The sequence below is a fragment of the Cannabis sativa genome, chromosome 1 (assembly GCF_029168945.1).
Source record: "Cannabis sativa cultivar Pink pepper isolate KNU-18-1 chromosome 1, ASM2916894v1, whole genome shotgun sequence".
Lineage (NCBI taxonomy): Eukaryota > Viridiplantae > Streptophyta > Magnoliopsida > Rosales > Cannabaceae > Cannabis > Cannabis sativa.
The window spans coordinates 35,851,525-35,874,159 of record NC_083601.1 but is presented as its reverse complement, the minus strand read 5'-3'; the positions used below and the strand labels follow the sequence as shown (position 1 = coordinate 35,874,159).

At 29.7% G+C, this 22,635-nt stretch overlaps 2 protein-coding genes and 1 long non-coding RNA gene across 6 annotated transcripts; all 3 read left to right on the top strand.

The window, feature by feature from the left end:
• The first annotated feature begins 2,779 nt into the window (after positions 1 to 2,779).
• Positions 2,780 to 4,988, top strand: LOC133033518 (uncharacterized). Its single transcript, XR_009685634.1, has 3 exons — positions 2,780 to 3,127; positions 3,258 to 3,334; positions 4,617 to 4,988. It is a non-coding gene; the product is annotated as an uncharacterized LOC133033518 (long non-coding RNA).
• Positions 4,989 to 11,382: 6,394 nt separating this feature from the next.
• Positions 11,383 to 16,670, top strand: LOC133036817 (probable ubiquitin-conjugating enzyme E2 26). Of its 4 annotated transcripts, none has more exons than XM_061113571.1 (8): positions 11,383 to 11,619; positions 11,725 to 11,828; positions 13,039 to 13,176; positions 13,289 to 14,416; positions 14,542 to 14,605; positions 14,823 to 14,962; positions 15,050 to 15,361; positions 15,885 to 16,670. In XM_061113571.1, exons 2-8 carry the CDS (start codon positions 11,751 to 11,753, stop codon positions 16,302 to 16,304), a joined length of 2,280 nt encoding a protein of 759 aa, XP_060969554.1. In that variant the 5' UTR covers positions 11,383 to 11,619; positions 11,725 to 11,750; the 3' UTR covers positions 16,305 to 16,670. The 4 variants fall into 4 exon arrangements, with proteins under 4 accessions (XP_060969554.1, XP_060969561.1, XP_060969564.1 ...); XM_061113578.1 differs by having other exon boundaries at positions 11,386 to 11,576; XM_061113581.1 differs by having other exon boundaries at positions 11,413 to 11,615.
• A 3,908-nt stretch (positions 16,671 to 20,578) lies between these two features.
• LOC133033517 (translation initiation factor IF-1, chloroplastic) lies at positions 20,579 to 21,311 on the top strand. Its single transcript, XM_061108329.1, has one exon. It carries the CDS (start codon positions 20,690 to 20,692, stop codon positions 21,122 to 21,124), a length of 435 nt encoding a protein of 144 aa, XP_060964312.1. The 5' UTR covers positions 20,579 to 20,689; the 3' UTR covers positions 21,125 to 21,311.
• Positions 21,312 to 22,635: the final 1,324 nt, after the last annotated feature.

Genomic DNA, 22,635 nt, shown 5'->3' with positions numbered 1-22,635 from the left:
GGGCCTGAAAGCTAGTTTGGACTTGGTAATATTAAATGGGAAATTTACAAAAATACTGAAATTTATGTTATCTTTTACAAAAATATTGTCACACGGAAATTTTTTCAAAAATACTGTTTTTTTTAAAACACCAGTAAAATACAAAGCAGAACAACTCAAAACAACAGTAGAACACTAGTAAAACACCAGTAGAACACCAGTGAAAACTTAACACAGTATACTGCAGTATGAAACTTATAAAAAAACACAGTAAAAAAGTAAAAAATACCGTCTGACAGTATTTTTGTAAAAAAATAGCAAAAGTTAGTATACCATGTAATTAAATAGGAAAATTTCCAATTAGAGTACAACTTTCTTTGATTAATCATATAATAGGAACTGAATTTCATTATGTAGATTGTGGGACATTTGATAATCTCCTTTCATTTTTTTTTTGTTCTATATACAAATGATTCAAACAACGTATTGAATACTCCAGTGGCTGGCTTAGAAGAAAGAACAAAGAAGAGAGGGAGAAAATAAATGGGAGAGACCATCCACAAGGTCAGACGTACGACCGCTCTAATGGAACTGGAAGACCATAGTGAATCGAACAACTATCACGGTTGATTAAATCCAAAAAGTTAAAGCTACTTATTTGTTTAGAGTACTATAATTTGATTCAGTGTTTTTTTAAAGAAGAAAAATAAAATCTACTATTTTGGGCATCCTTATTCCTTACATGTATACCAATTATAGTTGTTTCTTTTTGGGTATGTTGATTATTTTGGCCATGTTTTCCTTTGGATATATTTGTTGATTGAGTTTGGATTTTGGTCACTGATATGTTCCTTTTCTAATATAAAAGAATGATTTAAAGTTACTTTGTATTATGTCATAGTGATAGTGTTCGAAATATCGCGACCCAATAGAGGCTAGAGGGGCAATCCCCCCTTAAAAAAAATTGAGAAATATTTTGGTTAGTTATAACGGATATTTATAATTAAAGGTGATAAATATAAACAATATTAATTTTTATATGTTGGTTAAGTTATTTTACACCTATTATAGAAGTCAAGTAATCAAATCCTAGTATAAGTATCTTTATTTTTAACTAGTATACTGTTACGTGCGATGCACGTATGTTATGTTTTATATTAAGTATTATATTATGAGTTCGGAAAGAAATAAATGAATCAAAAATAAATAATATTTAATTTAGAGAGATTTGAATAATAAATTTAAATTAAACTTTTATGTCTAGTATAATGGAGTTTAAATTAAACTACAAATGTTAGTAAAAATATATTGGAAATAATAATAAGGTTATAATATATGTTGCATTTGTTCCAATAATAGCAGCAAGAACATCTTTGACCTGGAAAAATAAATATTACAAAATTAAAAATAACTAACACTGGAAGGAACATTCTCACTACCAAGAAGAAATCTTAGATATATATTACAAATATTACAAAATTAAGAATAACTAACACTGGAACATTCTCACTACCAAGGAGAAATCTTAGATACGGAGTCAAAAACAGAGCAAAATTAAAATTAATGTGTACAAGTATTCCTAAGAAGCTACTATTGTCAGCCTACCAGAAGTCATGAATTTTAACAATACTAACTGAAATCTCATCTGCTCATTATAAAGCCACCGTCACACAAAATAGTACAACAAAAGTAACGAAGAAATATTAAAATTTCGTCCGATGATTGCCTGTTATTGAAAACACCAAAATCCCAACTGTTAAGAATAATACGATTACTGCCACCAAATATAATCGTCTCAGTCTTTTCCTGTAGTGCAACTCCTTGGAATTTTCTGAAATCGTCGAAGCAGTTTCTTGATCAAAATCGAATTCATCATCATTATAAGGATGAACTTGATGAGTATGAATCCCTGCCATATTTACATATATGGATCGATCTCTTGGAAAAGAAATGAAGTACTATAATTTGTAGTTTATATTATAGAGAGAAGTTTTCACGTAAAGAAATAGGTATATGGTTTATTATATTTATAGAGTTACTTGAAGAGATTTGGAGGGTAAGAAGGACACTTTTTAATTATTATAATATGATGATATATAGTAATAATATGTGATGAGAAATATGTAAATATTATTTAATTTTTTGGGTTTAATTATTGGGTTTATTTTTTAAAATTTGAATGAAGCTGTAAAAAAATTTCAAAAATGGTGGTAGAATTTGTTAGAGAGATATGTGGGTAAGATATTTTTTTTAATTTAAAAAAAAGATTGTAGCCGTGTAAAAAAAATTCAAAAATGGTAGGATTTGTTAGAGAGATATGTGGGTAAGATATTTTTTTTAATTTAAAAAAAGATTGTTTAATTTTTTGGGTTTAATTATTGGGTTTATTTATTTGTTAACGTTTAACGTTAACAGGCTAAATAAAAAAAAAATCGTTAAACCAAGAATTAAAAAAATTTCAAAAATGGTGGTAGAATTTGTTAGAGAGATATGTGGGTAAGATATTTTTTTTAATTTAAAAAAAAGATTGTAGCCGTGTAAAAAAAATTCAAAAATGGTAGGATTTGTTAGAGAGATATGTGGGTAAGATATTTTTTTTAATTTAAAAAAAGATTGTTTAATTTTTTGGGTTTAATTATTGGGTTTATTTATTTGTTAACGTTTAACGTTAACAGGCTAAATAAAAAAAAAATCGTTAAACCAAGAATCGTTAAACCAAGAATTGCCGTTAGATAGGCACTTTTAATATATAAAGATATTTAGTTTACTTTTTGTCCTCCTAAAAAAAAGTTTGTCCTCCGTTCAATTTTAATTCTGATGGATATATATAGAGAGGCGGATCACATAGAAACGATGTTAAATCATCTTCCGAAAAAAAAAATCGAGAAAAATGAATATTTAGGGTGTGTTCGGTAACCATTATAAAAATGGTTTTCTGTTTTTTTAATCAAAAATTTAAAAATATAAATAAAAATTGTGTTTGGTAACTCCATTTTATTTTTTGTTTTTAAAATTAAAAAATAGAATTCAGTGAATTTTAAAAACAGATTTTAGATGATTTTAAAAAATTTTAAAAACACTTTTACTTCTCTCTCTCGTTAGTCATTCTTCAGAGTAGTTTCCATGGCTTCAACTTCACCATTACAAGGTAAATCTCTTCTTCTCGGTCTCTATTTCTCTCTGTATATTTATATGGCTCTCTTTTCCTCTCTCTCTATGTATCTCGCCTCTCTCTCTCCCTATTTCTCAGATTTTTTTTGTTATTCCTTCGTTCTTAGATTTGAAAATGAAAAAATGAGAAGAGCATGACAATGAAAGTGGTTTCTTAGAGAGAAAGATCTTTTTGCTATTACAGGTATGATTTTCTTTTGTATTTTATTTTAATTTTAGGGTTTTTATTTGAGAAAAATTGTTCTTAGCTTTTATTAGGATTTTGGATTTAATCTTTCAAATTAGTTTTGGGTTTGATTTCTGAAATGAGATTTTGTTGCTTAATTTAAAAAAAAATAGTGAGTTTTGAGTATGTGAGTGTTTTTTGTCATTAGTTGATTCGATTGGTACTCATTCATTGAATTTGAATACATCAATTTATTTTGTTAGAACCCTCCCTTCAGATGAGAGAAGGTTTCTGAGATTAATTTGGTAGATACTGTTAGGTATGTAAGTGGTAGCGTTGGTGCAATTGTGGTAGAATAATTGGAATTTCTTCGCCTATAACATCACTGTGATTAGGGAAACAGGGAACAATTTCTTGGTGTCATAGGTAGCTATGCTAGAACCAACATCCACTCTGCTCATTGTTTTAGGATCAGTGAGTTTAAGATAGTGAAATTGACACAATAAATAATCTTGAAGAATTTGGAACTATTTATTACTAGTTTGAAACTGTGATGATTAATGTTGAGTGGAATTAGGATTCACTTAAAAGAGTAATAGAATAAGTAACTGGGGTAAATATGTTAACTGATTAACAATCACTACTACATCATTATTTTTATAATATGTCTAGTTATTATGTTCGTGAGACTTGCGAATTGAGAGAGGAATCTAAGATTACTATGCTTAATTAGTTCCGAGTAATGATCTGAATCAATCAAGCTAGATTAGAATAGATTAGTGTTGTTTGATGATAATGATGATTATTGGTTTATAGGGAATGGTGCTACCTTGGACTTGGACTGTTGAGAAATAAGAATTTGTCCATATCAGAAGAGTAACTCTGTAATTCTGATTGATAGAAAAACAAATGATTTCAAACACTAATACATACCACTTTATAATTCCCTTTCAAAATTATTACCACTACTCAACTTGATCAGAGGCATACATCAATGCTATTCAATTCTAAATTTTAAATAAAAAGAAAAAGTTTTATATTGATTGTGCAAATTTTTGTTTTGTTAGAGACAAGAGATTGTATTTTTTTTTTTTAATTCTATTGTTACTTTATTGTGATGGGATTGGATTGGATTAGTTTCTGCTTGAATGTGTTAGTGAGCTTTATAAATTGATACCCAACACTTGTTGTCAACACTTGATTATGCTTCATTAGTTTGTAATTTTTTAAATTAATTTTATTGTTTTTTGTTTTATATAAGTTTTAGAATTAGTTTTATAATTACATGTCGATTGAATAGATGGCAGGAACAGATAGTGAGGTGGTTATTATTGATAATAGCGAAGCTTCTGTTTGGCCTGAAAAACATGAAGAAATTTTTATTGAACTTATGGAAGAAGAAGTTTTGAAGGGAAATAGGAATACTATAACCTTTACAAAGCAATCGTGGAAGCATATAAAGGAGGAGCTATATTTACAAGCGAAGAGAAGTTACACTGATATGCTGATCATAAATGGAGAGCAAATCGACGATGAAGATAATGAGTGAAAATTATTAACAATTAGAATTTTTTTAATAGTTTTCTTCAATATTAGACAATTATTAGTTCATATTGTATTATGACTTTGTCAGTTTTATGTTATAAATAATGAGTTTCGTGATTTTAAATTACTTGAATTTTTTTAAGATGTTAATGAGTATTTTTTATTTGATTTTTTTTTATAATTTTTATATATTTGTTTAAAAATAAAAATGAATGATATTCATAATTTTTTATTTAAAAAAAGAAAAAAAAATCAAATTTATGTTTTTTGTTTTTAAAATTAAAAAATAAAAATGGTTACATAACACACTTTTGTTTTCTGTTTTTAAAATTATAAAACAAAAGTAGTTGTAGAACATACTTTTGTTTTGTGTTTTTAAAATTTAAAAACAAAAGTAGTTATAGAACACATTTTTGTTTTTTAAAAACAAAATTTTAAAAATAAAAAATCTACTTTCATTTTTCTGTTTTTAAAATTAAAAACCAAAAGTGTTACCAAACGCCACCTTAATTAGTTACAATATATATTTGAATTTACTTAATATGTTTACATAATAGAGAAGAAATTCTCTTTATGTAAAGTATTTAATATTATTTATATTTAGTCATCATTGATTGGAATCAATCCTTGATTGATATTTTTAGTTTTACTATGTATAAATAGATTTTGTGGTGTTTTTATGGCATATTGAAGAAATTGTGACCTTGGTTATACATGAAAAGTTTGTTGATCCTGTCTGAGTTGTCACTATAGAGTGTGATTTTTCCAGTTTATTTTAGAAAAATTTGTACACTTGTCAAAATGTGTTTGTGGCTGTTTCTAAGATTTCAATTTTCTATATTCATCTTTGTGAGAAGAGAGTTTCTTGTGTGAAAACCTAGAGTGTTTTACTAGGTTTTAATCTCTATATTGTTGTTCTTTCACTGTTCTTAGAATAGGGTGAGAGATTTGTTGAACAAGAGAATAAGTCTTCGGAAGAAGACTTGTCTAAGACTTACTACAGTAGGAAGTAAGCACGCTCACACCAAAAGCTAAAAAGAGTTCACTATTTGGTGTTTTCGGAAGTCAGATTAGCAAAAGAAAGTACAAAAGATTATTGTAATATTTTATAGGGAATCTAAACTTGTTTAAGTCAATTGTATTTGTAATTTTTGTGGCTTTACTCATTGATTTTCAGTCTCTAGGTGTGACCCTGTGAAGTAGTAGTGTTTGAAAGGACACTAATACCACGTATAATTCTTTTGTGTCAAGTTTTAAATTCTAGACAATTTATTTCTGTTTTCGCTTTGTTACTGCAAGTCTATTTTTTGGAGTAACGAATTTTCAATCTATTTCTGCAAGTCATTACAATTATTAAAGAAATAAATTGGCATATGCAAAAACACAAATTTTCAATTCTAAATTTATAAATTGGTTTATTTTGTGGGGTTTAAATTATAAATATCACAAATAATTATTTTTTTAATTACAATTTAAATAAATCATAGATTTTTGTTTATTTTTTTTTTTAATTTAAGTTCGTATTTATAATTAGTATAAGTTGATTAATCATTTAAGTGTGTGTTTTTTAAGATTTAATTTAATGTAATGTTTTGTTCTACTTTATTTAAAAATAAATATAATACTAAAAAAATATTATTTTAGTGTATTTTTAGTATTTATGATTGGAATGCGTTTTTAACACCAAATTTAGTTTTAGCATGACACTAAATTAACTGTTAAGGTTAGAGAGATGCTTTAATTACAATAAACTAATATTATTTTAAAGTGAAAATTTAATATAAAGAGTGAGAATACAAATTTATTTATCATATTTTCTATCATAAGGATAAAAGAATACTAGCCGTTGGAAAAAAAACCAAAAAATTGTAATATTTATTCATACCCAAAGTGTGCACTATATAAATATTAAGTATTAATTTCATAGAATTAGGAATGTTTATAAAATAACTAATTTAATTCATTTGCACGATTTAATCTTATCTAATTTATAAAAGTGTGGATATACGTACTTGTGTAGATTAGATTGGATTAAAAAATTGAATATTGATTGACATGTAAAATAACTGATCCAGTTCAATCTACATGTATTTATAAAAAAAATTAAAAAATTATATGTACAATTAATATTTTAATATAAAAAAATAGTAATTTAAAAGTCTAATGCATTTAATACAATTATATTTTAAAATTTAATAGATCAAATGTATATTCCATTCTTATATATAATTTTTTTTTCTACATACAATTTAAACAAAATTAAACATTTCTTTATAGCTATTTTTTTATTTATTAATTTCTTCCATTTAATTTTTTATTTGTTATTTTATCTATTTTAATTTGTTATGGAGACATAAAATAATAATAATTTATTTTATTTTGTTGCTAGATATTTGATTTTTTTCATAAATATTAAATAATTTAATATTAAAAAGTCACCATAAAATAACTGATCCAATTATATGCACTTTTGCAGATTGGATTGGATTTGAGCTATTGTGCAGATTAGATTAGATCTAAAATAAGAAATATGCACTTAGTGTGAGCAAAATAGTATGAATTGAATTGGATGAACACCCTTTTTATATAAAAATATGTAGCGAGATTTACTTCATAATTGTAAGGAAAGTATATTTATGGGCTTAAATTTTATTTGTTTTCATGTATTTTGAAACTTTCGTGTGTGACTCCCAAGGAAGCCTACTAAAGGTTGAGCGAGAAAGTAGGGCTGTTTGGGATGAATTAATGCTAAGAGAATGATAATATGAAACAATAACTTTTGTTTGTTTTAAGGGTTTAACCTTGAATGTTATTCTCTTATAAGTAAAATAACTATTTTAAAAAGGGATAATATTGATACCTAAAAAATAGTGGGATTGAATCATTCCCTTCCATTATACTAATTTAGATAGTATTTTTTAATTATTAAATAAATTTAAATACTATTAATATTATGAATTATTATAAACAAAATATTACGATATATATTTAGTATATGAGATTATTTTTTTCGATTGAGTTATTTTTATGTTATTATCAATAATATATATATGTATTATCTTAATCTTTACCCACATGATGTGACACCTCTACATGACCAAAAGCAAAAGACACGTGCAAGACAATCAGCACCAACCGACCAGAGTAGTGCCGTGCAACTCTCTAACCCTCAAGATCTTAGGGTTGCGAGATGGACTCAAACAAGAAGAGCATGAAGACTTACAAGATCCACATCTTCAAAATTATGAGACAATTAAGTTCATCCTGATATTGAAATCTCTAACAAAGCTACGAGGATCATGAACAATTTCATAAAAAAAAAAAAAAAACAGAGATGCACAAAGTATTGACAAGGCCTTGGTCAAACCTCTAGTTGGCTGGCCAAGGGTGACAACCCATATACTGGGCAACCTCCAAATATGGCTGACCGACCAATACTCGTATTACGCCCTAACATTTGTAGATTTTCTCGTGGGCCTTGTAAAAGATTCCAAATATAGGAACAATTCAAAACACCCACAAAAGTAGAAAAGTTTTGCCAAAATATATCTGCCCTATATTCTATTTATTATGTATTTCAAATAACAACTTGTAATGCTCTAACATTATATAAAGAGCCTTAACCCTACGTGAAAGGAATCTTTATCAGTTCATTCATTATATACATGCACAATTAAGAGCTCAGAAGCACTAAGAAATCAGACTCTCCTCTTTCACAAGTCTTCTCATGCTTGTTCTCATTTTTGTATCTCAAGAGTAAATACAAAAAGGAGTCGTTACTTGATCAAAGTGACAGAACCTCTATCACTGCCGGCCCTGAAACAAAGTGGGCCACAGGCAAAAAAAAATTTTTTGGACCCTTATGTTAGAAAAAATATGGTATTTTTCAAAATTAATAAAAAAAATTGTATAATTTTAAAAGAGGAAAAAAAAAATTGGGCCCCTGGGCTGAGTGGGCCCTAGGCACAGGCCTAGCCCGCCTATGCCCAGGGCCGGGCCTGACCTCTATAAATCTTGTGTCTTTCACAATTATTATCATTCAACTCATGACAATTATAAATAAAATTCGATCCTAGTCAGACTCTATGTTAGTTGGCTAAATTTACAATCAACAAATATGCATTATACATAAATTTTATGCGAAAGGTATACAAAAATGATACAGCTAACAAAAATAAATAACACAGTTATAAAATATATAAAAATGTTTATTTTAATTAATAAAAAATACAATAAAATTCAATATTTACTAATTAATAAATATATATCTTTAATGAAGAATTATTTTATTTTTATGTATAATTAATATTAAATAGATATATTGTTAAAAAAATATTAAATAGATATAATAAAAAATAATTTTATTTTAATTTTTTAAAATAATATATAAGATTTCTGTACTCAACTAAACAGTGTAATTCAATTAACGGGTATATAACTATATATTATCCTACACAGCCAATAAATAAAATTTATACATTTTCTTACGATTATATTTTCTTTCATAATATTTCCTATAATTAAATTATTTTGAACACTTCTTTATTTGGAATAAATTCGCTTAGTCAATAATCATTGAAAAATGACACACTTCAAGCAAATAAAATTTGCTGACAATTGGGAAGGTAACCCTCATTTTTGTAGTGTTTTATCTTAATTAATTTTTGACATTTAGAGTTTAACTATATGCAATTGTACATATTTAAATATTCTAATTAATTATACTGTTGTAATACTTATTTTCATTTGAAGTGCGCACCATAATAAAGATGCCCTAAGATTTTGTAGTGAAATGTTCTTAGTCTAAATTAGGATTTGATTGTTGATTTTGCAACTTATAAACCGAAGTGTCATGAGATTTATAAATTCTTAATATACATATTTCCAAAAAGTAACTTTACATATAATTTTCTTTTTGCGTAATATGAAACTTTTCTCCGTGTATAGTTGTCAGTAAAACCTATCAATGGTAAAACGAAAAGGTACAATCAATAAATTGAATGCTTCTAATGATTATAATTATAATAGTAACACATGCATAAATCGACAAACATTGAAGATTCACATAATCTAAATAAAAAATTATCGACGACTGAAAAAGTAACCCTAACTTTTATAATACATTATCTTAATTTTATTTGTTCGTTTGCATTATTTGAAACTTATCTTTGTATAGATTTACCAATGGTAACACGAGAAAGTACAATCAATAAATTGAGTGTTTCTAATGATTATAATTATAAAAGCTATACGTATGTATAGATCAACAATTATTGAAGATCCATATTATCTAAGTAAGAAATTATCAATCATTGAAAAATAACCCTAATTTTTATAATATGTTATCTTAATATTTTTTGTGAGGTGATATTTAAAAATTTCATTGTAATCATACGCATCGTACCTATTTTAATATTCTAATAATATGGAGGATATATATTAATTTTATCATTTTTAAATATGATGCATTGATAGCTATTTTTTATAAATGTTTTTAGTCAAGTATTTTCCTATCTTATTACTAGCTAGAAAAAAAAAGTATAAATAGCTAATTTATAGTGTTCACTTTCATTTTTTTCTCTTTGTCAGATAAATTTAAGGTGTTAGCTTATGTTTAAAATTTTTAATAAGAAAAAAATAATTGATCTCTAACATTTATCCACCTATTCATTCATAATAATCATTACCAATACTTGGTATTTTAAGAGTTTATTTCTTTTGTAAGGAGTTGGATTTGAAGGGATTGCGTAGTCATTTTCCATGAAATTAAAGGAAATAAATTATAGTACAACTTTCTTATGATGATAAACATAGTAAAAATCTTGCTAATAAATACAGTATTATCTGAAAAAGACCCACCTCAGATGTTTCCTTTCTTAAAAAGAGTATTGATAGGTGCAATTACATCATATCAATTATGGAAAAATCTCCTTTAGAAAAAAAAATAAAAATATATTTATTCTTTTGTTTCACAAAAATCATACTTTGGTTAAGAAAGAAAAAATGAGGGGATTTTTTTTTTTAACGCATAATAGGGAGTTAATAATAAATAATTTAGAGAAGAATAATTCATAATTGCAAGGACGAGGCGTTACTAGTCAAAGCTTTTAGCCAACCAAATCCATTTACCTTACGTGGCTATTTTGCATGTTTGGCCCACTTTCCACGTGGAGGCAGGAAAACGCAGAGATTAGCCCATTCAATCCCAGCCGTACATTAGCCATCATTATGAAACAGCTTAAAATTATTCTCGTGCTCAGTCAACTATTCAGTATCTTGGTCGATAAGTTTGGGAATACTCCTGTACGACCAATGAGTCAATCAGGTTGGAGAGTAATACCATCAGACGGTTCTGAATTTATTTCGAATTTGTGAAAGATTAAAGGGTTGGGCCCGCATTGGGAGTAGTCCAACAAGCAGTGTCATAAACGTAATTAATGAGAAAAATACGAGTATTTAGTTAAGATACTCTCGTATTCGTCGTAATCAAGATTGATCTGCTTCGAAGGCAAAGCCACCGAGCCATGTAAATATATATAAATATAATGAGTTTACAATGCTGTAACTATTCCTTTTCTTTATTTCTTCAGCTGAGCCGAGCCGGAGATTAACCTATTCTAGCTTTAATTTGTTTGTATTTAGGATTAGGATCAGTCCTTAAACTCTCGCGGTGAAGCCGATTGGTCATTTGTAGCCGCCGCCGCCGATACCCTAAGTGCTTTCCTCAGGCTCAGAATTTTTGTTTTCTCTCTCCGTTTGTATATTTTATTTCTCTCTCTAATTCAGTCTTCGACTTTTTTAAAAACTTCTCATTTGGTTCGCTTTCTCTTGACTTTTCCCTCACTTTCTTGCTCTCCAAACAGGAAGCTAGCGATTATTTTGGGGGTTAATGGATCCTGATATCGTCGAAATCTCTCCGCCGCCGGCGTCGGGTTCTCAGCCTCCTCGAATGCGTAAACATAAAGAGGTTTAAGTTAAAACATGATTATTTTTTCCCTCTTCTTCCTTTCATTTTATTTTATTGTCAATCAATTACTGGGATGAACGTTTACACTCTAAATTTTGGTTCTTTCCCCTTAGGTTTGATCATTGAAATATACAGTAAGAGGAGAGTTAATTTTTTTTTTTTTTTTTTTTTTTTTTTTTTTGGAGTTAAAGCTGATTTTATAGATTGTCGTTTTTCAGTGGAGTGAAACTGACTTGATTATAATTGTGGTTTGGCATGTGCTCCCTGGTTGGGGACACATTTTGGAATTATATTGTTTTCTTTGGAAAAACATGTACTCAACCCGAGTCGAAAACTCTATTGGATTTTTGTTCTTGGAAATTTGGATTTTGCTCCATATTTGTTATTGAATTTTTCTGTTTTGGATATGGGTCCTGTAATTCGAATTGGGGAGGAAAGGGTTTTGGGAGGTACAGGTAAGACTTTTCCTACCCTGAACGATAAAATTATAAGCAAGTTTTTAAGAAGCGTTATGATCTTTGTGTTATCCTTGATCTTCATTGTTTTCAATATATTTGTATGCTTTATTTTTATTAGTAGGGCTCGACCCATTTTTTGCAGTCAATCAATGTAGTCGAATGTGGAGTCTGAGCAACATAGGAAATAGATTGGAACTTTATGTGTTATCTTTGTTTGGGTTTTTGCGAACGGTTATAAATTATAAATGTTTTAGGACAATCTGTATTAGTGAAAATAGAAGAAAGGAAACAAATAGATACGAGGAATTTAGAGTTGTGGAATATAATCATGAAAGTGATTTATAAGAGAGAAGAGATCTGTAAACTATGAGGGATTTTGTATGTTAAATAACACTGAACATCTGATACTTTTTTATATTTAGCCAAATTACAAGATAATCATAATAAATAAATCTATCACTTTTTTAAAAGATGATTTCACATATTAAATTGCAATTATATTGATAATATCTGAGAGACTCTCTTAATATAAAATTCTTAATAAGTTCATGTTTTTTTCTTAGAACATCAGGAGAGCTGCTACGGGTAAATTTGTGTACTTTATTGTCCTGAGTATTGCTGAAATTTGTTGCACATTTGCGTTTGTGTGTGAAATTTATAATACTGATTTTTTTCTGCAATTTAGTTGGAAGATTCAGTTTGTTCTAAACATTGTAACCCCGTATGGTTATGTTATTTTTTACCTTACCTAGATTGTTATGCATGATGTGATTGAAATCGATGAGGACGATCCTGCCGGACTCTCATTTCTTGATAAGGCTGCTGATAAAAGTAACAAAGGGAAGGCAGTAAAAGTTGATTCTGATGGATACAGTGATTATCAAACCAAGGTTTCTGATTTCTAATTAACTTAAATCAAAATTTACTCATTTTCATATATAATTGCTCTCAATGTACAATTTAGCTTAACCAACCATTCTTATATTTTTAATATCATTGTAGGAAGCTATGGTTAATTTTTTTGGACCCTCTGGTGTTGAAGCACTTGGAACACTGGATGGGGTTGAATCTTCTAAGAGTTTTGACCCATCAAACATAATTGACCTTGATGGCCACAGTTCCGAGGGATCTTGTGTTGATGATAAAAATGATGATGATGTTGATGATGACGATGACTATATCGGTTTACTTCAGGATGAATTTATGGATGTTGATCAATATTCCATGTTGCAAGCCCACTTTGATAGTGTTGATATTCCTCCCGGAATAGAAGCACCAATCCCTTTTTTTTTGGATAATAGTTATGGTGGAAGTAGTATGGCTCATAGCCCAATGCAATCATTTAATGTTGATCTCCACGGAATCAACAAATCTTCGTCTTCTTGGTCACCAAATTTTGGTCAGATTAACAATAATTCAACCTCTGTAAGTAATCCAAGCTTTCAGATTCCATTCGATTCTGTAATTCAGTATTCTGGAATGGATCTATCATCCAATAAGTTTGCTTCTCAAGTTGCTCAAAGTAAGAAGGCAGTAGCTAATTTGCAACTTAGAGGAGCTGCTTCCAGTCCCCCGCATGGAGTACTATCCAAAACTCGGAATCGGAAATCTTTTCAGTTGAAAAAGAAGCAACTTATCATAAATAGTTCAACTAACTATGATCCAGTAAATCAATTGGACACAATGAAGCTTCCTATCGCAGCTGAGCCATTATTTTGGGATCCTATCATACCCGAAAGTATGAAGAAAAAATTTGGTACAAGTAGTGATAGTTCAAGTTTTTCTGTTCCTGCGAACATGCCACAGCATCCTTTTGGATTTAAATCTCATCTTTCGTGGTCAAATGGGTCTATAAAAACTTTTAAGCCTTTAGTTGCTCATTCAGATTTTTATGATCCGTTGGGTTCTGTATTGGATTCTGAAGACATGGCCAATCCTCTGTGGTTTGACAATCTTCATTCTCCTGTGAGTAGTGAAGCTGCAGTAGGTAGTTCAACAAACAATGTTCAAGCAACCCATAGCTTGGATAGAGATGAAATTCTTAGAAAGTACCAACTTTTCAAACAATTCGATACTGTTGAAGGTCATACAGACCATTTCTATGTTAAGGATAATTCTTCATTGAAGCTGGTGAGTGTACATGATGTGCTGTGTGGCTTTTCATTTATATTAATTGTAATGTCTAACTTTGTGAATTTTTAAATAAACGAAATCTCTATTACCATTTCGGCCATTTCTAAATTTAGTTTTGGCAGTCATCAAAGAATTGGGCGAAGCGCATTCAGGAGGAGTGGAAGATTTTGGAGAAGGATTTGCCTGGTCAGTTTTCTGGATTGATTTTGTCTGTACGCTGTAGTGAGACTTTGTTTTATAAACTAGTCATTTCATTGTGTTTGTATGTCTTGCTTAGAATTGATATATGAGCAATGAAAAGTTGTCAAAAAACTAAGGTTTCAGCCTGCCCCTGATTCAATATCTTTCTTTCTTTTTAACATTCCTTTTGGCTGATCTGCTGCAACATTTTCTGTATCAACAGATACTATATTTGTTAGGGTTTATGAGAGTAGAATGGATCTTTTGAGAGCTGTTATCATTGGAGCAGAAGGCACTCCATACCATGATGGTCTGTTCTTCTTTGATGTCTTCTTTCCTGGCAATTATCCTAATGTACCCCCGGTATGTAATCAATGTTACTGTAGCCTATAGTGCATCATTGCTGTATTTGCACACATTTAAAGTCTAATAACCACTTGCTTACTTCAGCATGTCTATTACCATTCTGGTGGCCTTCGTCTAAATCCAAATTTGTATAATACTGGAAAAGTATGCCTCAGTCTACTCAACACCTGGTCTGGCAACAAGAATGAGAAATGGATCCCAGGTACATCAACGATGCTTCAGGTTCTGGTCTCCATACAGGGGCTGATCTTGAATACAAAACCTTATTTTAATGAGCCTGGCTATGCTCCAATGAGTGGGTCAGAAAATGGTGAAAAGAGGTCCCTCCAGTATAATGAAAGTACATTTATCCTCTCCTTGAAGACGATGATGTATACAATTAGGAGACCCCCAAAGGTAAACTTTGTGAATTTATTTATTTTTGCAGTTTGTAAGAAATTTCTGGAAAAATAGTAGCTGGGCTTGCTTTTTCAATGATATGACCAAAAGCCGTATAACCCTTCGACACCAACTTGTGCAGTTGATAGTAGTTTCCTCTTCAATATTTAACTACGTTTGCATGTGAATTTTCTAGTTCTAATAAAGTATTTCCAAAACCCTTCATCACGATAGTCCTAATTTGCATTATGTTAGAAGTGTAACAGCCTATTGGGAGTAAATTTAATTCATTCCTTTGTTTTGACCTGGTATGTTTTATTTGCCGGTGGAATTCGGAAACATGCACCAAATTCCACCTGCTGAGGTCTTCTGGCCTATTAGATACTCCATACAAGATTTTTTGTTAAGTTCTTTAATTTGATTCTTTGAATTCTAAGGTTTACGAAATTGTGTTACCATGTGGGTACTGCGTGTATGCCTACATGTTTATTACTTATATTGGACAACTTCTAACCATAGAATCTTCGTTGATTGGCTTCAGCATTTTGAAGATTTTGTGATGGGGCATTTCTGCAGCCGTGCTCATGATATTCTGGTTGCGTGCAAAGCTTACATGGATGGTGCTCAAGTTGGATGTCTGGTCAGAGGTGGGGTTCAGGATGTGGATGAGGGTGATAAGAGCTGCTCAAAACAATTCAAGAATTCCTTGCCTGCATACGTGAATAACCTTGTCAAGCAATTTTCTCAACTTGGAGCTAATGACTGTGAGAAATTTCTAGTAACGGATGGGAATGGAAATGAGAATGGAAATAATGGAAATGGGAATGAGAATGGGCATGAGAATGGGAATAAAAATGCAAAGGTGAAGGTGAAGACAAAGGTGAAGAAGGTGAAGGTGAAGGTGAATTTGAATTCAAATGTGAATGCAAATGGCAGCATTGCACATGCTTCTGCTCCATGAATGGCTTTGATTATGATAACATTTTATTTTGTTAACATAAAGCATTTTACTTCTGAGGAAGAAAATGCAACTTAGGCGTCTTTCAATTAAAATTAGTTTATACTTAATTTATAGAGTACATTTTATGTACACCCATTCTGTATGGACACATTTGTATATAAAATCAAAATGCGGATGGGTGTACTGGGTTCAAGGCGCTCTTCAAGAAGTGAGACTTCGGTGGTAATTTTTTTGAAGCAAAAAATGCTGGTAATTTTAAAGTAGGTCAACTGAATTGTATAGCTAAAGTTAGTGCTGTTGACTGGTTTGAGACATTTGGTACCTGAATTTTTTTTCAAGTGAAATCGAAATTATCGACCGAGTTAATGCTGTCTTCATTTTTTTTCCTGAATTAGTAAAAGGAGTGGTATGGTCATTTCACCTATTCATTCTTTCTTTTGTTGTAGTCTCATGCCTACTTTGAAACTCTAGGTAAATTTTAATAGAGAGATGATATTGAGTGGAGCGATAGGTACCAGTAGTGTTATTTAGCAATTTTTTTTTTATATATGTACAAGAATCTTTTCAAGTGATATATCCTTATTGGTACAATTAAGTATTTGGTCTTATATAAATTAATTTAAGTGGTGTTACACTAGTTTTTAATGGCAATGCTTTTTCTTTAATTTTATCTACAATAGGTTGAATGTGATATTTTACCTATTTTCTCTGTGTTTTTTTTTATCTGAAGTCTTTGATGGCGTGGAGAATGGAGTAGTGAACTCTGGACTGTATAGAAGACCTCTTTATTGGTGTTCTTTAGATTGCTCTATAGTCCAAACGACAACCATCATTGATGAGCTAAAATTGTTTTCCAACAAGTCAACAAAATATTAATTATTTTTTTTTCTTTTATTCTTTCTCTCTGACATCATAACATAGAAACTTCTGTGGAATTTGTTTTTCAAAATAAAATATCACTCTTGCTTTTCTCCTTGCCCGGCCAGCAGTAGGGTGTATGAACATCAAACAATAATAGATTAGTCCCTATGAATAATTAGGGTAAATACTCTTGTTATGTAAAAGTTAACATTGAAAAATTGATAAAAATAGAGTATTATCTTAAAGAATAGAGAGTGTGATTTGTTTATTTAACAAAACAGATAAATGTATTAGATAAAATGTTATTTACTCACGCAAATTATATTCATCATGGTTATCAGTGAATTGGTGAAATGAACTAGAAAACATGTAGTAGAAATGACAGCTCAAGCATTGTGATGTGTATGACCAACCCTCATTCTCTTATAAATTGTAATGGCTATCTTTAACATCTCTTCCACTATATTCCATTCCTACGATCCATTGGCTATGCCATCTCAATCCTCTTAAGCCTATCCCATGCTCTTCTTTCGTCCCCATATCATACTGTGTCCAAAAACGACATCATCTCTACTTCCCGTTTCCCACGACATAATGGATTCTACCGTACCAGAGGAAACGACACTAATCTAAGACTAAAACATAGGTTTCTTTTCTACAGGAGCCCTCCAAAACTATTTCATTCATTTTTTGGAGTGTCCATGAAGCTGAATTCCAAGGTTTTGTAGTTGCATAATCTTCGAGGCACTTTGACACTTCGTACCAGTGTTGGAATTACACACTATTCTGGAAGAGACTTCAAACGTTACAATCGTCTTTACTCTTGACCCGGTAAAATTTGGTAGATGCTCTCCATGGTTTAAATTCAGTCTTAAGTGGATTTTGGTCAGAGTCTTCAGGAGAACTCTGCATGGTTGGATTTGGTTATAGCTCTACTGAAGGGATATCTGACCCTCTTCATTTTGAAACACCGGAGTTGGTGTCGACTGCTTTTGTCTTCAATGAAGTGCAAGATCCCATTTTGAGAGCAGATGTGGAGACTATCAAAGCTATTTTCTCCAACACGCTTGCTTGTGTTTTTTCAGTGTTGCAGATCTTTCACCTGAGAAGGAATCCTAATGTAGTTTCATTCGTTTCAATGATCATGTTTTTTTGACTCTTAACTTTGGCCTACACAATACCTCTTATGCTGGAGTTTAATCCATTTTCATTACAATTCATAAAGCCCAAAACTTGTTTTTTTGGTGGTTGGCTTGAAGCCAAACAAATAAGTGAAAGGGGTGATAAAAGTTGCATTCTTCTTGTTCCAATCTCGTCTTCTACAGCACACATGGCTGGTCAGAAGATCCTCTCATGGAGACAATGAGGGACTACAAATGGCGGAGAAGGAGGCCATGTTTGTGACATTACGGGTTTATGCTGAATTGGCCTTTTTAAGTCGGAGGAAGAGAAATCATGAGGTTTGTTATTCTTTCTTCTGCCTTCTTGACAAGTTACAAGAAAGACCGCATTTGGGATACCATGAAATCTTGTGCTGACAGACATCCTTTTAGATAGATAGCTTTCTCTTGCCTCAAATATTTTTCAAGCTGTTCAGAGATTCAAGAGAGATTTCACTAGCTTATTCTTACTACATCGGAACAACTCTTGTCTGTTGGATCCTTCCCAATGCTTATGGTTTTGTTCTGCTTTCTTGTCTTGACATATGAATAAACTTTAAAGTGAAGGATATAACCTCAAATTTTAATCAATCTCTTACTAGGGAAGTTTTCTTTGCATCCAAACAAACTATAAAATTATTTTATTATAGGCTAATTAGTAATTTTTCCCCCTGAACTTTGACATGTACTAAATCGTGTCCCCTAAACTTTTTGGATCGTTAAAAATTCCCCCGAACTATTGAGATTGTTAAATTTAAGGACTTTTGTTTAATTTTAGTAAAAAATTCTAACATGCATGAAAGTTCAAGGGGCATGATTTAGTACATATCAAAGTTTGAGGGACATGATTTGGTAGATATCGAAGTCTTGAATGAAATTAGACAAAAAATTTTAAATTTAATAATCTAAATAGTTCGAGCGGAATTTTTAACGGCCAAAAAAGCTCAGAGGGCACGATTTACTACATATCAAAATTTAGGAAGAAAAATTACTAATTAGCTTTTATTATATTATATTGACACATTTTTAATTTGTACTCACTTTTTTTTATATATAATTTCATAGTAAAAAATCAAACAAGAAAATGTACACTATTAAATAACTACGAAAATAAAATAAAATAATTAAAATTAACATAAAAATATATGAAAACCATTATTATGATTAAATCTTTAAAAACCAATATTGTAGTACAAATATAAATTTTATGAATGTATATAAAACTGTGAAAAGAAGATTTCAAAATATTAGGAGTCATTTTTTAAAATTATTATTTTTTTTATTAATATAGTATTGCACTTATAATTTTATGAGTGCAATTAAAACTCACCAGTTATAATTATTTTTGTAAAATTTTATTTGCACCCCATAAAATTATAAATACACCTTATTATTAAAAAAAATATAAACTTAAATAATTTTTAAAAATTATTCTTAATATATTTTTTAAATTTTTTCCTTACATTATTTTATATTAATTTCAATACTTATTTTAATTTTATTTTTATAATTTTTTCTAATTCATATATGTAGATATGTATATTTTTTTCTAAGAAAATTTCAGATAATTTTTTATTTTAATTTTTTTTTTCATAATATTTAAAATATAATTTAATTTTGTTTAATAGATATATTTCTTTAAGAATATAATTTGGAAGAAAAGAATTAAAAAAATTAGTATAAATAAATATATAAAATAAAAATTATTAAAATGGAATGCCTAAAAGAAATTATAGTTATTTAGTAAGGGGAGTTATATTTGTACCCCATAAAATTATAAATACACACCATTATTAAAAAAAAATATAAACTTAAATAATTTTTAAAAATTATTCTTAATATTTTTTTAAAATTTTTTCCTCACATTATTTTATGTTAATTTTAATACTTATTTTGATTTCATTTTCATAATTTTTTCTAACTCATGTAAATATTTATTTATTTTTTTCTGAGAAAATTTCATATAATTTTTTATTTTAATTTTTTTGTCATTATTTTTAAAATATAATTTAATTTTGTTTGATAGGTATATTTTTTAAGAATATAAATTGAAAGAAAAAAGTTAAAAATACTTAGTACAATTAAAGATATAAATTTTATATAAAATAAAAATTATTAAAATGGGGTGTACTTAGGAATTTTTGGGGTGTAAATAAAATTTCCCAAGAAATTATAGTTATTTAGTAATTACATTTACAATAATACCCTTTGATTTACATTTTAGAAGAAAATAAATGAATAAATAAATAAGCCCTAACTATTCGAACGCTTATCTCCTTCTATCCGTTTCTCCCCTCTTTCTAAACCAGAGAGACACAAAACCAGGGATAACAAAATCAAACTCCAAAACCATTTAAAAAAAACATGTGGAGCTCCGGCACGCCCCAGCAGGCGTTTCTCCATCTTCCTCTAGGGCCGAGAAGCTCTACGACATTGATCCCAATCTCAGCAGCTTCAGCCAACTTCCCGGAATGGCAACAGAGCCCGTTGTGCTGGGTTGGTTGTGGGAAGCGTACTCCTTTGGTAGGGGTGGTGATGGCAAAGGCTCCAGGGTCTAAGGACAGCTCAGAGCAGCAAAAATGGACCCAAGAAGGTCTGGTGACGGAGTCACTCCCCAACGGTATGTTTCGAATTAAATTGGATAATGAGGACATGATAATCGGGTACATATCTGGGAAAATTCGTAAGAGTTTTATCCGAATATTGCCCGGAGATAGAGTCAATGTTGAGGTTAGTCGTTATGATTCTACTAGAGGTCGAATTATTTACAGACTCCGTAGTAGCAAAGATCCCTCTTGAATTGAAGCCTTAATTAATATTGTATTGTGTTGTATGATGTATGGTTCGGTTCAATTTTTGAGGCTAATTGATTTCTCCACATTGCTAATGGCTAATGCTATTCACATTTGTAAACAAGTGGGATTTGTACTGTGTATTAGAACTATGTAATTGAGTTTGAGTCTCTATACAAATCTAAATGCCCCCATATTTTGTTCCAACTTGTTAAAAAAACGAGATTAAGAAAATGTATCATAATAGTTTTTTAGAAAAGTGAGACTCATAATGCAAGCCTTTTCTAAATTCTTACGCTAACACAGTGTTTGGTAGAGTGGAGGGAGATTAGAGAGGATGTAGAGTAGGAGAGAGATTAGAGAGAAGGAGAGGAAAGTTATATTTCAGAACTTAATTGTTTGTTAATATTTTTAAGAGTATATTTGCTATCTTAACTCAGTTGTTGTTTAAATATAATTTTATAACAGAGTATATTTGCTATCTTAACTATCTCTCTCTCAGACATAGCTTGAGGCATGCAGTAATAACAAGTTAGAAGTTACTCCTGACATAACTAATCACAACACCAATGGAAAATAATAGGGTGAGAGTGGAAACAAGAGGCAGAATAATAGAGTTAACTAGGTTGATACATTCAAACCTTTCATCCAAAAGGCCTTGGTAAAATTTGTTCAATCATCTTTTTATTCTATTGAAAAAATGATTTGTCAAAATTAAGTTAATTGTCATGTGCATCAAATTCAATAAGAATGAATTAAATTACTATTGGACTGGTTACAATTAACTAATTAAGTGTATTTTAAATAGGGAAATTTGCGGCATTAATGCTTAAATTGTTGATTTTGTTGCAAATAAATACCCAAATTCTAAAAATAGCGGTATAAATACTCAATTTTTCAATTTCTTTTAATCCGTTACTACTCATTTAACTATTCTGTTAATTGCTAACATAAATACCATGTGTTAATACTTCTTTAGTCCATCTCATAATATTTATTTTAGAAAAATAAAAAAAATCATTTAATTATTATAACAATTACCCATTTAACTACTTTGTTAATTCATCCAAAAATAAAAATTACCAAATGTTGGTATTTTACTGGTCCACTTCAAAATATATTTTTTTAAAAATATTTAAATTATTAAAAATGTAATTATTATATTTTTTTAAAATGAAAAATGTAATTAATTGAAAAATTATGAAATATTTTAAAAAAATCTTTTTGAATTAACATTAAAACTTTTCTGAGCCATCATCTTCTCTGTCGCACTCTCAAATCCCAAAGTATTTGATCTTCCTCCATAAAATAGATCCAAATATTATTTCTCAAGCAAGTGTGGAGGGAGGGGTCAGGCGAGGTTCAAAATTCGGGCAACTCTTTCTCTCCGAGAGAGGCGAGGAACGACGAAGGACCATTGAAGGTGCATCACTCGTCGGTGGCGGCTAAGGGACGAGATCTGTGTTAGAAATTTCTGTATGGGATGTTGACGGTGGCATGGCATCGAAACTTGGACCC